Here is a 15,997-nt window from a genome sequence, read left to right as displayed (position 1 = left end):
AGTTTAACTCTCGTAAAAACATAAACATATATACTACTACTGTTTGTGTTTTTATAAATTAATGAATCTATGATTCTAAACAAAGACAATATAACAAACACTGGATTTTTATATATGCTTTTAATTAATTATATATATTTTTCAAATTGAAATGCACAAAGAGAGAAAGAGAAAAATATGATTGGTGTTACAAGAACCATATCATGGCTTAGTTTTATTGGGTTTCCAATTCAAGATACCCTTTATATAAACCAATCCTTTGGATTGTTCTTCAACATCATAGTATCTTCGAACTTCAATCTGTGAATTTTTTTAAAAGGGTTACATAACATACAAATTGCTTAAAGGGGTTTTCTTTTTGTTGTGGAACGTCGAAAAAGATTTAATAAAATTCCTACCTTAATTGATGTTATTCGTTTGCTCTTGGTGGGGTCTCGTATTCGGAATGCTCGGGTTGGCTTAGTTGCAGCCGAATCTGAGTGTGTGATTCATCATCCGTGACAACTCCTAGTTCACGGTGTATAAACCCGTTTGTGCTTGCCGTGTAAGCCTGAAAAGTTGAAGCCATCACTTCAAAGCTCTTATTCTAACCAGATATATGGAGTTTGTATTAATATACATGTTTGTCACCTTCTTGTAGAGCTCCACATTTTCTTGATGAATCCGTTGTACCTTCCTAGATAAACCGAGGTTTTCCTGATGAATGAGATTCCTCTGCATCAAGATCAACGCAAATCCCATAATCATTAAGAATTGTAACTTGTGTTCTTTTGAGGAATTTACATATATGGGTAAATTTGTGTGTATATATATATATATATATATCATAGTGACCTTTTGGCTTAGTTCTTGGATTTCTTGAGTCAACATTAGTTCCTGTGAATCCCAAAAAGCAATCGGTTCTATTGGATTCCATTGTGTGATATTGTCAATCTTTTGAGTGATACACTCCAAAGCATATAATACAAGGTAGAGAGTATTTATATACCTTTTTCATACGAATTCCACGCAAACTTATCTCAAGTTGATTCTCGAGACTGTTTAACTCGTTAACGCTTAGACCATTTAGTTGTTCTCCCATCATTTGCCTGTTTCATAGCAAACACAATCTATAAGTACAAGTTTCTACATTTCCTTGTACGCCCTTTCAACAGATTTTTTTATCAAACATATACATGTATATATCCTTATATATGTGTAATAAAAGTTCATACCGATGATTTTCTTGCAAAGCATGCAATTCTTGCCTTAGAACCGCAGCTTCGCGCTGCCAAAACTATAATAACACACAACACAAATAACTTATCAAACTTAGAACTCATTTCAATATACACGATTCTCAAACCTAAATCAATAATCATATATTTGCATATTTGTCAAGATATATATGTATATACCTTGACTTCTGATGCTGGGTTCAATAATTGTTGTTGCTCGATCTTGCTCTTGTTGTATCTATCAATAACTGACTTCATGCTATTCAAAAGATTTGATATTAGTACCTTGTTCATCTTATATAATTCACTCATGTCATATCATCTATCACAGTGAAGAGCATATAAGATATCTTCCATGAAGTTTATTCGACTCCCCCGATCCATAAATTAAAAATCTTTCATACGTAAAGGAAAAACACATAGCCTTGAAGTTTCGTACAGTATCAGTATTGTTTAATATAGACTTTTTTCAGTCAAATACAAGAAATTGACACACGCTTGTATATGTTCACATACATTCCACAGAACATATTAACTTTCGCTAATATGATTTTGTTACACACACATGTAAAAACTAAAAAACTATATATATATATATATAAACTAAATAGATGCTAGTTTCCATTTTTATTAAAAAAAAATTGCTTAAATGTTTTTTTTGGGTGTAGATAACCAAGAGCTTTAAAGCAATATATCCAGTTCTATGAGCTACAAAGAATAAAAATAGAAGAAACTTATAATAAGGGTCGGTCTTAATGCATTAACATGGCACACTTACTATACTAATTAAATCCAAGGAACAATAAGGCATATCCTAGTGTCAGTAAGTTTTAAGAATCGTACTCAACTATGCTAAGTTTCATATATCTTGTGGTTCATGAACTCTCACGATACATGAGAAAATGATATCATAAGATAAATATGAAAAGTTAACAATGCTCGCAAACGTTGAGACCAATGATTAATCCCTCACATGATAGGTTTTCTACTATCCTTACTAAGAATTTATCAAATATTTGTTTCGCATTATAAAACTTTTAAATTTGGTTAGTTGAACTGATATCTTCTTTAGAATTTAAATATATATATATATAGATATATGTTTTTAATTTGTATATTGTATAGGCAGAATAAACAATTCGTTTTTCTTGTCTATGCATTTATATATGTCAACTAAAGTTTTATCAATGAGTAATTTACATATGAAAATAATGAAAACGAGATTCTGCATACACCGTTAAATATACAGAGCCATTCGGCAGATAAAATGTTAAATATATTGTAGATATAATTTTAAACATACAAAGTTATTTTACTGTAATGATACAATTTTACACAAATATATCAAAAATGTATTTATGTTTTTGTGAGTATAAATAGATAATTTGTTATTTAATTAAATTATAAATACTTTTTTAGTTTATTGGTTTTGAGAAATTAATTCCCTCTCCATACAATCATTCAATCTTGTGGTCTCTTTATACCTATGTTTTAGCTTTCCAGTACTGATGTTTGAGCATTCACTTGTTATCGATCTCATCTACCTCTGAAACATATCTAAATTCGGAAAAGCAAAACACTGAGTCTAACTATATGTCAATGTCCATAATACGTGTAGAAACACATAAACACATGTTAAGAAAGTACTTCAAAATATACTGTGTACACATAATCACCCAGATATGAAGCAAAAGAACTACTTCAAATCATTTTTTCCATACTCAATTTTAATATTTCCTTGTTGTTAAAAAAAATAGTTTGTCGGCTATTCATACACATCTTATTGTACATACAGCAAAATGTAACATGTTCTACCGACCGCCAGATGCGAAAATTTTACCACTACATACGAATAGATCACACAGGTACATATATTTCACTGAATATCCCCAAGCCTTGCAAACAAAACCGTAGCATAAAATCATATGAAACCCACACTTCCGTATATCCACGAAATCAAGAAGATATGTAAAAATTTCAAAATTAATAATTTTAAAAGAAGAACCTGGAGCTTGCAAAGTCATAGAGCTTTCCGGTGCTAGAGAAGATGATGAGACCGACCTCGGCGTCACAGAGAATAGCTAGCTCTTTGGCTTTCTTGATAAGACCCTTTCTTCGTTTGGAGAAAGTGACTTGTCTACTTGTTGAATCATCGATCCTTTGGATCACAATCTTCCCTCTTCCCATCAATTTTATCCTCCAATTGATTCTCCTCTGGTTCTTCTCTTTTCTAGGGTTTTTGTTTGTAGATCTCACCAATACCAAAAGGGAAACGAAGATGAAGATGAACGAATAAGGAGAAAGAGAAAGGTACAAATAGAGAGAGAGAGAGAGAGAGAGGAAGGTTGAGCCAAGAGTCAACAATCTATTCGAGGAATAAACTAAGTATATATACGCATATATGCACACCCATAAACACAGTCACCTCTTAATTTGAGACATTTTTTTTTGGTAATTTTAATACGTAGTAGAGTACTATATTTATAGTCCAAAAATAGTATTTGTGTGTGATTTTATCAAACCAACGAAATAGAAAGAAGTTCTCATAAAGTTCCTAGGTTAAGAGAACATATAAATATAGCATAAATGTATACATAACTTTAATCACTGATACTTTTTTATATATAACATATACTTTATTGTGAGAGAGATAGTGGAAACTTAATGGAATTGTTTGGATATATAAAAAGGAGTGAAACAATATTAAACGTATAGTGTGAGTTAGGTAAATATTCATTATCAATACTATTTCCTTTTTTAACATGTCCGTACATATTTATAATTAAATTCTTAGTCTTTTTTTTTTTCAGATGTCATGTGGAATTGTGGAAATAGTGAATGGGTGCATCACAGGACTGTGTTTCTCTGACAAAACTCTCTAGCTTTATATGCTGCTTTCCTTAACTAATAATCTTTTATAGGTGATATAAAAAAGCTTTAAAGTATTATGGACCTTAATTATGGTCATAGGAAAACAGTATATACTATATATTAAATCTGTACAAAAGATATTTACCCAAAAAAGTAAGAGAATGGATCGAACAAAATACATAGTACAAATAGATCCATATGGCATTCTGTAAAAATACAAATGAATAAATTAATTTTGTGTCAATGAAACTGTATATAAAAACAATTTAAAGTACACGTGTCAGACAGGAACTTGGAGTTGCGGAGATTCACCATATTAATTGTTTTGTCGTAAGTTACCAAATATGGCAAGAAATTTAATATCAGTCAAGTAACTAACGTCTGTTACTTTCAATGGCTTGATGCTTTATTTGTTATCAAAGCAACACCGTATACAGCTCATACCAAATTTATATATTAGAAAACAAAATTCTTAATCGTTGATACGGAAATTTTAAATATACGAATTTACAAAATTAAATTCTAAAAATTTAACATATAATCAGTGTTGTGCGTGCTATGTAAGAAACTTGTTTTTTTTTTCAGATCCAGATAACATAAATTTTGAAAACTAAATCGTATCGTCGTAGAGACTAGAGAGAGTGGGTATATAATGTTATACTTTTATTTGCATATATCTTTAGGTATCTCGAGTAAAAGTATTATATATATATATATATTTTTTAAGTATTATATATTTGCAGTTTTAAAACTCATACATATGATAACCTATTACATACATGATACATAAATGTATATATGTTGTGAAAATGCAATATGCATTTGTGACAGGCACACGTGGGAGAAGCAGGAACAGCTCCTGAGAAGTGAGAACACCAATTGATGGATGCCTTTCGCACGCTCCACCGCAGAAACCGCACACCTGATTCTTTTTCAAATTGTTTTGTATTTTACTTATTAATATCATTTTTTTTTTGGTGCAAAATATTGAGTCAGTAAATTACTTGACTCCCATGGTATTTCATTCATATTTTATTTAAATACAAAATTAATTTTATACATTACAAATCTTAAATATTATAGATTATTAGATATTATTAATTAGTAACTGAATGTAAACCATAAATATTAAGAATTAAGATGTTGTGTTGATAATATCATGACTGAAGATTTAAGATCGATATCCGCACTAACCAATACACATGTTCTCGTGATCCAATCAAAAATGAAACCAGACCAAATTAAAATTGGTTTAGATGTAGCAAAATTTCTTATAAACCGAACTAACTAAACCAAATTCAAACCCTAACGAAATTCGATTTGATATCTAAGATTCACAGGTGGGACCCAGATGGATAACATGGGTAATAAAGATCACATAAGGACCACGTGGGCTGGACTGCTTCGAACCAATCACATCTTGAATCTCAAACTCAAACTCAAACTTGAGATTTTGCTCTTTTTTTCTTTCTTTTCTACTTAACAAAAAAAGAATCTTAAAGTGCTTCCAAGTGACCAAATCCCCAATTATCGTCGTCTTAAGATAAAAGATTTAGTCTCATTCACGCCAGGTGTCAATCATCAGCGAATCATTTCGATTTTACCAATAATAATCATTATTATCTTCACTTCTATGGGTTCTCTTTTACGTTTCACGTTTCCAAAAGTTTTTAAGTTTTCCCAAATCTACAATTTAAGGTGAAGTGTACAAAATAATTCCACAGTTACCACTTACCAGTGTGTCATAGTCTTCGTTTATTTTGGTCTTCATAAGCCCCCTTAACGATATCTTTGTATGTATGTGTTTCTTCGTTGCTGTCATATATAAGAACTAATTTTAAGAAAATGTTTAGTAATGACTAAACCAAATATCTAACTTATGTACAAAAAAGCTGGTAGCTAAAAAGAGTAGTAGGTTTCACATGTGACCTAATTATTCTTTTTACCAAAAAATGCTTATTATAGATACCCATACTGACTATATGGAATAGCATATCTATATATTCATTAATCACAACACACTGTATATTCAACTCTACAAACACCTATTGTTTTATAGAATACAGTCTTTCTCAGGTGATTCTTGTAACTTTACAACAAAGCATGTTACGTTAGCTATTTGCCACACCACTTGAGCGTTTACAAAACCAGACTGTGTTTTTTGAAGTATAATTAATTAATGCTATATTTTGGATCGAATCATGTTATACATAGAGAGATATCGTCATCAACAAAGTTATTGTTTTTCATTATTCTTCGAAGAATTCATAATTAGTCTACCATTTGACACCATATTTTTTTTAAATGTAGTTACGTGTTGGCTATAGGAAGTGTATTTTTTTTTGGTTGGTGCTACGAAATTCACGTGAGAAGAGTACTCAGAGTGGTAGTGTGAATGATAATAAACCTTGTTTAGATTATATATCGATCAGACCAAGAAAAGGATAAGGTGTTGTCGCTTTTGATGTTTTAAAAATTAAATCCCACATGATCTTTGGGGTCCATAAAGTTTTAAATTTAACCTTCTTTTTCAGATATCCGAAGATGATAATTATATATAGTTAGTAATTGCAAATGTCGAGTTTAAAAAGATAGCCTTGGAACTTGAAGACTGGTGGATATTGTACTAAATGTTCCAAAGTTGTTGGCCATTATTTCATTTTTACTAGTAGTTTTTTAAAATAAAAATAATACCTGTTATGAGTTAGTCCTCTGGTAGTAGTAAGTAATATTTAATAATTTCAAGATCATATAGTTTTTGGACAAACATGATCGAGAAGGAGACACATACTGTTGTTACATCCGTCTTCTCGATGATGACTCAGTTGCATAGTACTTGGTGTTCTTGAAACGCTTATTATTTAGAGTTAAAAATTTGAATTTAAAGTTTTAGTATTAGATTTTGGGTTAACGATTTCATACTATGGTTGCATCTTAATTAGAGTTTGATATAAGAAAATGGTCATTGAAAATAAAGAATGAACTGCACAATTTTTTAAAATCATAATATCAAATTCCTTACAAAAATTCTGAAACATATTTATTTTGTTTTGAAGATAGATGAAAATAATATACAAAAATAACAATTTCAAAAAAATTTCAAACTCTTGAACATTTTCGATATCAAATCGAAATTTTCTCAATCAATTTGTTATTTGTTAGGCCACAATAAACATGTGATGAGTGGTACTAACAATGTTTCAGAATGCATGAATGGTACAATTTGTTCAACTCATGAGATTTTTGTTAAACAAGTAAAAGAAACACAAGTTCATAAACAAAAATGATTGGAAATTATTTGAACCAGTTAACTTATAATTTATTTCAATCTACTAATATATTCAAAGTCTGAACCAGTTTTTCCTAACCAATCCAAAATTATATTTGACATCAGATTCATAATATTTGACACACTAAAAGGTTGGATTTTTTTTTTTTTTTGAAAAAGGCTTAAAAGTGTTAGGAAAATTGAAACTAAAGAATACAATCGAACTCGGACGACCAAAAGTCAGACACACTAAACCAAAACAATTTCATTGAGAAAATATATAGTATTAAAATTTTAGAATACTATAATTAACAATGCAGTCGATATCAACGGTAACACTAGTTGAAAATGTCATCATAGCTCACTAGATAATAAAATTTCATATTTAAAAGATGATTCCTTACATAGTTCTTAAAGTAATCCTGAAAATAAGAGAGCATAATTTAAAGCGATAGTGTGTTGCATAATTGAGTATAGCTCAAAAAGGAATAGACAATTGATTTTACTCAGAGTGCCCAAAATGTATTTGTCATATACATATTAAATAGTTTAAGTGATCATAAGATCCATGATTCGTCGTTACAAGATCGATTGATAACTTAAAGTTATGCAATATTTGTATGTTGGATAAATGTGGATCATGTCATAAAATAATCATCCCTCGCCCTGGACCCGGGTGATATGTAGAAGCTAACAAATATTTGAAATTGTTACTGTTAGGGAAAAATGTCATTTAAACCATCAAAACTAAATTATCAAAACTAATATTTAGATTAGATCAGTATTAAAATTTAATATTTAGATTAGATCCATCAAAACTAAATCAAAATCCAGATATCTTATTATTTCTGCATTAAAAATATTATTTAAGTATTCATTCACTGCATATTTATTACTTATAATTAATAATAGTATAAAATAAATTAAAAACAAATTAAGTAAAATTAATTAAATTTTTAAATAGAAAGTAATACTATGAATTTATTTTAGTAATAATGTTATTAGACAAATTTTAACCAAAAAATATTATATTCCAAAATTTAGAATGTGTTGATGAGTTTTAGAATAAAAGTAAGATTTTAATTCATGGTGGAGGAAAAAATATTAATGTAACTGTATTTATAAAATTCTAAACAGAAAATAAAATTGAACTGAAACATTAGTTTCTAAGAAACATATACTACAAAGATTTTTTATGAAATTTCACTTAAAAAAAAATAAAAAAATTAATTACTCAACTCAACTTAAAAGTTTTGATCTAAAACGATGACATCGTAAGGTTAACATTTTTTTTTGGGAAAACTATGAAAACGAATCTTAAAGAAGTAATCTATCTGAAAAACAAAATCAATGTTCACAAAATATAGAAAAATGATATGTAAGCTGCTATAAAAAATGAGATGTGATTTTTTTTTTTTTTTGAAATGTTAAATTTATTAATCAAAAAAGAAAATTAAGTACAAAGAGGGTTGTGAGAGCTTGGTTTGGTTTGGAACTAGTTAGTTAATATAATTAATACTGATCTAATCTCTGTGGAGTGCCATGATTCGATGCGCAATTTGTAAGAACTATCTTTATTATTCTTTCTTATGGCCCATAAAGTCCATTTTCTAATTCTCAACGATTCGATGGGCATTTTGGGTTACGATTTCATATATATAACCAATTTCCCACCATGGTTAACTAAATGAATCGTTCGGTATTCAGGACCAATATGGATCCGATACAGATTACCCAAATTCTCAACCATTAACCACATTCCACTTGTCCATAGTATACTACTTACCGCCACAATCAGCAAACATTACATTTTCTATAACGCAACAAGGTCCAATACTTGTATACTTGCTAGGCAATGGCTTCCAAGTTTGAATCTGTATGTCGAAAGCCTCACCTCCATTCCTCCTCCAATTATATATATCTTTATTTTATTTTTTGTATGAACGTAAAAATATATTCAACCAAAGCCTTGTGTAACAAAAATTGAGAGTTTTCCTTAGAGAGTTTTGAAATTAAGACAAAAATTGAGGGTAAAACAGAGCATAAACAGAGCACGACATGTTGAGGGCGTCATCCAGTTTCTTTGACCCATCCTGGCTGAGAGATAAGACACAATTACAATCAAGCAGACGAACCGGCTTTGGATCGCTTGTTGCCGAAGGTTCCGCTGTAATCGAGCGGGAGCATGTAGGTGATGTATATATAGAAAGGATAAGAGAGTCATTTATCTTAACCTAATTACCTTTGTACATGCTATATATAATGTAATACACTCATGGAATAAGACATTCAGCCTTCTATCATATATCGTATCAGAGCTTACGATCTATACCTAAGACACAACACAAAAAATTTCTTTCCGCTGTCGCTCTCTCTCTCAACAATGTCGGCCACGAGTGAGACTATTGCTACTGTCAATACTCCTCAACTCCTTAGCATTAATATGTCTAACGTCACGAAGCTCACTGCTTCCAACTTCATCATGTGGAGAGTCTTACTGGTGCTAAACTTAATGGAAGATTTATGATAGACTGATAGTGGACCAGGGATGAATCTTCTTGGGCGTGAGAGTAACCACAGTCACAAGTAGAGGCTACGCTTTGTGGCTCCGATTTGTGATTTAGCAGCATATATCTCTGGAGAGAATAGAAGCTCTTGGAATTAAATGACGAGGGGTAGCTATACAGGATTCTAAATTCTTCATCTCCTCAAAACGACATTTAGGGTTTCGGTTCCTTCTATAGGTTTTTAACTTTAATGTGGGCTATTTGTACCTAATGACACTTTTATAAGATTAATTGTCATTGTAAACTTTATAGGAGTAGAGACACTTTTTGGATTTTAAAGTGTATTTTATTAAGTTACATTCATTTTATGCATAATTTGTTATGATAGGTTAACTCATCGTAGCTTAATAAAATGTATTGTTTAAATATTAGGAGTTATAAAAAGTGTCGTTTAATTCCCCTACCAAAAAAAAAAATGTTGTTTGATTTTCCTATATTTTATCTATTAATAAAATATATCAGTATTATATGCATGTACCTCTATTTAGTAGTATATATCACTAAACTAAAATTTTATGACTTGAATTCAGATTTGTTGGATTTAATTATTTAACAATTATGTTCCTTTTTTTTTCTTTTTTTTTTGACAACATTATGTTCCTTCTTTTCTTTGATGAAAAATCTTAAAACTCTTAAATTCATTTTCAAAAGTTTTTGATTCAAAATTTAAAAGTATTAGCAATGCGTTAATAGGTTCATGTCCTTTTAACACTTTGTAATATACTTCCTCCATCTGTTCCTAATACCATCTCTAATGGTTTTTCCTATTTTTTCATCTACAATAGATATGAGTTTTACTTCAACCCACTTCTATTCTCGTCTCTAAAATAGAAATTGTTATTTTTCCCCTATATATATATATATATGATTTCTAATTTTTTCCTCTATAAATAGAGGAAATTATAGCAATCTCTATTTTAGATATGAGAATAGAGATGTGTTGGAGCAAATTTGTCTCCAAAATAAATTGCTATATTTTCCTCTATTTATAGGGGAAAAAAATATAGATGGATTGGAGATGCTCTAATAGATTGATGTTTTAGGATTTTTTCTTATTCCTAAAAGATTATTGTTGTACATTTAACAAACTTAAATGATTTTTTATTTTATATTTTTTACACATGGCATTTATCTAAGGTTTATTCTTTCTTTTTCTACAGAAAAAGTAATTATAACTTAATTTATATAAAAAAATTAATTTTTTCTTAATATATGTGAAAGTGTCAAAACATCAATCTTTAAGAATCAGAGAGAGTATTATTTTCAAAATTAGAACTATTTAATTCAATATTTCCTCTCCGGAATATGTGTTTATCTGGATTATTGTCAATAAAAATCAACAAAACTTAAATTAAAAAAAATATAACTTTTCTAATAGTCTTAGTAAAAAAAATATACAAATATTGATTACATAAATAATTTGACCCATAAAATAAAATATTGAGTACACTTGGGCATAAACTATTACTTGAAGTTTTTTTTTGATTTAAATGATGTCAAATTTGGAAATAAAGATATCGTGTGCATATATAAAGTTTCTTAATTTACCCTCCATTTCACAAAAGTAAAAGGAAACAGATTTGAGGGAGTTTATTTTTTTAGCTTTCATAGACAAATATAAATATACACACCTAGCAGATCCTACGCCTTTGTATCTGCGTCGTAACAGGTTTTGATCTCTGTTTTTGTTACGCAGAGATTAAAAAAAATGGTTAGGTAAGTAACAAATTTTACGAGAGATTTTTATTTTTATTTTTTTGGGTATAAGGTTAAATTGGAGAGATATAACTTTTTCGGTGGAGAGAACAAATTAAGCTGCCAAGGAATCCAAGAAAGAGAAGATAAACGGAAAATTTTCTAAGTGAAAAGTACGTGCATGTTTACATATATATTGTAGTGATATATTAACTGTCAAAGGAGTTTTATGCAATAGTCATATAGATCTAGATCACAGTTTATACAAGAGGTTGACCTACTAATAATAGTCATGTGTCTTAAATATCATTTTAAGGTGTAAGAAATATTGTCTCATTTACTGTTTTCTTAGTCGGAGGTTTTGGTGAATCGGAGGAGATGGAACACGGAGCTCCGGAAATGAAGGCTGGTCGGTTCATGACTAAACTTTTCGTACTCATCTTTTTTCTTCAAGGTGTTCATTCTCAATCATCATCACGGTACGTATGCGCTCTTAACTTCTGTGTCGTTTAACTGAATCGGCGGGTTCTACATAATTTTGTATATATTAAAACATAATTAGATCGTTGTTAGACGACTTGTCTTTTTTTAGAAAGAAAAAAAAATATAGGAAAAATAAGAGAGAATAATTGTGGTTAGTTTGTTATCTCGTAATATTTGTGGTTAATGAATTGGTTCTATGAATCTACACATATTCAAGTGAACATTCTGATTTTTTTTTTCTTTTTCATAATTGTAATTTTTCTTACTACAGAAACAAATTAAACATTGCAAAACCGGGCCAAACACAAGCATCTCTCCCGGTCACGCTTAAGAAAGTTAGTCGTAACCAAGTACGGTCCAAATGTCTAATATTATCTTCTGAATCTTTGGTTTAATTAGTTATGCTACTAGAACGTTATATTCTTTTATATATGAGATTTGATGCTTATTTTTTTGTTGACTAAGGTGATCGTTGATAACGGTATCATCCAAGTTACCTTCTCAAATCCACAAGGCTTAATAACTGGAATCAAGTACAATGGCTTTAACAATGTGTTGAACGACCAAATCGAAAATCGCGGGTATGATACATATATATATTTTAATTTTATATATAGCTCGTGAGAAAGGTTACAAAAGTTTTCGTCTTATATATAACTTAACCACTATATATCATATATATATAGGTATTGGGACGTTGTATGGTATGAACCAGGACAAATACCGTTAACCGATTAGTAAGTTTCGAATCTCTCTTCCTATCTTTTTGATTATATATTTATATACATTTCTCAATCGAAAACTCACAAATATATCATATAAAATCTTATGATCTAACAGTTTAGTAGGGACAAAATTCGATATTGTAAATCATACAAGTGAGCATGTCGAAATTTCATTTTCGAGAACATGGAGCATCTCTCAACGGGGCTCAGTAGCCCCATTAAACGTAGACAAACGGTACGTCAATTTGCAATAGAAAAAAACACAGTAGTTATTAACTTTTTTTTTCTTTCCGGGAGAAGTGAACTTATATATAAGACGATTAACTACAATCGAGAATATTTCTCTTTAAAGATATATTATTCGAAGTGGTGTATCGGGAGTACACATGTACGCTGTGTTGGAGAGGTTGAAAGGTTGGCCTGAAGTGGACATGGACCAAACCAGAATCGTCTTCAAACTTAACACAACAAAGTAACCATTAACTGTGTTTTATCATATTTAAGCTACTATCGCTACGAATGAAAAATAATAATCTTTTTTTTTTTTTTTACAATGTTGCAGATTCGATTTCATGGCTGTATCGGATGATCAGCAAAAAATCATGCCTTTCGAAGCAGATCGAGATATCCGCAATGGTCGTGCTAGTCCATTGGCTTACAAAGAAGCTGTTCATTTGATAAATCCGCAAAATCATATGCTTAAAGGGCAGGTATATAAAAATTAATCCAAAAATGTTATATACTTTTTTACCCTCCTGTAAACTTATATATATTAGCTTTATCATAATTATATAGTAAAAAGGTAAAATAAGTCGGGTGTGACGCAGGTAGACGATAAGTACATGTACTCAATGGAAGGCAAAGACAACAAAGTACACGGTTGGATATCGTCAGACCGACATGTTGGGTTCTGGATGATTACTCCCAGCGATGAGTTCCGTGTCTGTGGCCCCGTCAAACAAGATCTTACTTCTCATATGGGTCCCACCATTCTCTCTGTGAGTACTGACTACTGAGTACACATATCCTCTTTTAATGTATTTTTATGTTTCATTTCTTATTCGATTTTACGATTTTTGTGTGTGTGTGTATGTGTGTGTTTGAAAAGATGTTCACAAGTGTACACTACGCGGGAAAAGATATGAACACAACATATAAAAGCAAGGAGCCGTGGAAGAAGGTGTTTGGTCCTGTTTTTGTTTATCTCAACTCTGCCTCTTCTCGTAATCTTCTTTGGACCGATGCTAAACGACAGGTCTCGATCGTTACCATATCAGTGACCCATTATTTCATTCGATTTTATGTTATACCATTATGATTATCGTTATAATGGTTTTAAAAAAATATTTATCCATATAGATGGTTTCCGAGGTCCAAAGCTGGCCTTATGATTTCGTGAATTCAGTAGATTACCCTCTCCGTCACCAAAGAGGAACAGTTAAAGGTCAATTCTTTGTCAAAGACAGGTATAATAAATATATCCCTTTTGATTGTTCTTACATGCAATGATATATCTTCAAAATAATGTTTTACAATCTAATGTGAGAAATTATATTAAAAAACAAAAAATTGTAGGTACAACAATAAGAAGACAAACTTATTCGGGCAATTTGCTTTTGTGGGATTAGCATTACCTGGTAAAGCTGGTTCATGGCAAACCGAAAACAAGGTAGTAATTAATATGTGACTTACTCAGTGTATCAATGTCAAACGTAACGGACGAAACTAACGGATTTTATTTAATTTTCCTTTACAACACAATCTGGACAAAGGGATATCAATTTTGGACACGAGCAGACAATATTGGGATGTTCACAATAGCGAATGTGCGACCTGGGAATTATAGTCTCTACGCGTGGGTTTCTGGATTTATCGGTGACTATAAATACGAACGTGACATTACCATCACACCAGGTACACTGTTTATCTCCCATATTAAATTTAAGATGGGCCACAGCTGAAAAATAGATGAGGCCCATTAATAGGCCCAAGTTTGGTTTGGTTTTATTTAGGTGAGGAGATAAACGTAGGACCCATAGTGTACGAGCCACCGAGGAACGGTCCAACACTCTGGGAGATCGGAGAACCGGATCGAACCGCCGCAGAGTTCTATATCCCAGATCCGGACCCAACCCTTTTGACCAAACTCTTTCTTAGTAACTCAAATTCTGAAGACAGGTAACAGAATTAAGCATTAACTCATCCATTTATTGTTTACTAAATGGTGTTTTATTTTAATATACTAATTAATGGTGTTTTATTTTATTAATTTGATGTAATAATACAGATTTAGACAATATGGTCTATGGGATCGTTACAGTGTTCTGTATCCACGAAACGATCTTGTTTATATTGCTGGAGTGAGTGACTATAAAAAAGACTGGTTCTATGCCCATGTCAACAGGTAATAAAAAAATATATTATGATCATGGATCCAAGATGTTGTCGTATTGCACAGTAATCACAGAGACAATGCAAATAATATACATTCTTATGATTTATAGGAAAGCTAGAAACGGGACATATCAAGCAACGACATGGCAAATTAAGTTCAATTTAAATGCAGTGACTGAAATTGGAAGCTACACACTTCGAATAGCTTTGGCTTCAGCCACAACTGTTAATCTAATGGTTCGAGTCAACGAAGCTAATTCCAAACCTGTTTTTATCTCTGGGCTAATAGGTCGGGATAACGCTATCGCGAGGCATGGGATTCATGGGTTGTACAAATTGTACAATATCGATATCCATGGAAAGTTTCTTAGGGTTGGTTATAATACGATTTATCTTATTCACGGTCGGAACAAATCTGATTCTTTTTCAGGTGTGATGTATGATTATCTTCGTTTGGAAGGTCCTTCCGAAGTCTGATATATATGGGTGATGATGGGGGGGGGGGGGGGGGATTATTTTCGATTAGTTTGTTTGAATGGGTTAAACTTGTTGCTTGTACCAAGGTTTATAAGTAACATAAAGCTTTTAAAATTATATCAATTTTATAGCTGACAAGAAAAAAATTTCTATCAAATATTATAACTTCAATTATCATGATATTAGTTAGAGTAAAATATATTTAATAATTATGTTATGGTGTATGAGAGACCTAAAGTCAAACTTCTACAATGAAACGGCAGCGTTTGGATCTAATTTGTAATCTCATTCTTATATAAA

General features: G+C 30.8%; 2 protein-coding genes across 4 annotated transcripts; one reads left to right on the top strand and one right to left on the bottom strand.

Moving 5' to 3' along the window:
- Nucleotides 1-91: 91 nt before the first annotated feature.
- Nucleotides 92-3,764, bottom strand: LOC104716324 (agamous-like MADS-box protein AGL21). 3 transcript variants are annotated; one of them, XR_015567979.1, is made up of 8 exons: nucleotides 3,223-3,666; nucleotides 1,398-1,476; nucleotides 1,215-1,276; nucleotides 989-1,088; nucleotides 835-902; nucleotides 631-714; nucleotides 399-550; nucleotides 92-300 (listed from the first exon to the last, which is right to left on the bottom strand). XR_015567979.1 is itself a non-coding variant. In XM_010433710.3 (8 exons), exons 1-7 carry the CDS (start codon nucleotides 3,402-3,404, stop codon nucleotides 410-412), a joined length of 690 nt encoding a protein of 229 aa, XP_010432012.1. In that variant the 5' UTR covers nucleotides 3,405-3,764; the 3' UTR covers nucleotides 92-300; nucleotides 399-409. The 3 variants fall into 3 exon arrangements, 2 of the variants coding, with proteins under 2 accessions (XP_010432012.1, XP_087324283.1); XM_010433710.3 differs by having other exon boundaries at nucleotides 835-876; nucleotides 3,223-3,764; XM_087468157.1 differs by having other exon boundaries at nucleotides 631-876.
- Nucleotides 3,765-11,574: 7,810 nt separating this feature from the next.
- LOC104719931 (uncharacterized) lies at nucleotides 11,575-15,894 on the top strand. The gene is made up of 16 exons (XM_087468156.1): nucleotides 11,575-11,791; nucleotides 11,971-12,097; nucleotides 12,373-12,451; nucleotides 12,567-12,682; nucleotides 12,788-12,838; nucleotides 12,942-13,061; nucleotides 13,179-13,298; nucleotides 13,389-13,536; nucleotides 13,654-13,824; nucleotides 13,935-14,081; nucleotides 14,186-14,292; nucleotides 14,402-14,495; nucleotides 14,599-14,740; nucleotides 14,839-15,004; nucleotides 15,114-15,230; nucleotides 15,331-15,894. The coding sequence occupies exons 2-16, from the start codon at nucleotides 11,997-11,999 to the stop codon at nucleotides 15,695-15,697; spliced, it is 2,046 nt and encodes a 681-aa protein (XP_087324282.1). The 5' UTR covers nucleotides 11,575-11,791; nucleotides 11,971-11,996; the 3' UTR covers nucleotides 15,698-15,894.
- Nucleotides 15,895-15,997: the final 103 nt, after the last annotated feature.

Source organism: Camelina sativa, chromosome 10, assembly GCF_030686135.1.
Source record: "Camelina sativa cultivar CO46 ecotype springtype chromosome 10, ASM3068613v1".
In the NCBI taxonomy this organism is placed as follows: domain Eukaryota; kingdom Viridiplantae; phylum Streptophyta; class Magnoliopsida; order Brassicales; family Brassicaceae; genus Camelina; species Camelina sativa.
Note: the sequence above shows the minus strand (reverse complement) of the source record. Positions and strands in the feature narration are given on the sequence as shown.

Coding starts and splice junctions, on each gene's coding strand:
- LOC104716324 (XM_087468157.1), bottom strand. CDS start 3,404: ATGGGAAGAGGGAAGATTGTGATCCAAAGGATCGATGATTCAACAAGT. Junction 1,477..3,222: donor TATGACTTTGCAAGCTCCAG/GTTCTTCTTTTA, acceptor TCTTTTGAATAG/CATGAAGTCAGTTATTGATA. Junction 877..988: donor GTGGAATTCGTATGAAAAAG/GTATATAAATAC, acceptor TGGGATTCACAG/GAACTAATGTTGACTCAAGA.
- LOC104719931 (XM_087468156.1), top strand. CDS start 11,997: ATGGAACACGGAGCTCCGGAAATGAAGGCTGGTCGGTTCATGACTAAA. Junction 13,825..13,934: donor TGGGTCCCACCATTCTCTCT/GTGAGTACTGAC, acceptor GTGTTTGAAAAG/ATGTTCACAAGTGTACACTA. Junction 15,005..15,113: donor AACTCAAATTCTGAAGACAG/GTAACAGAATTA, acceptor GTAATAATACAG/ATTTAGACAATATGGTCTAT.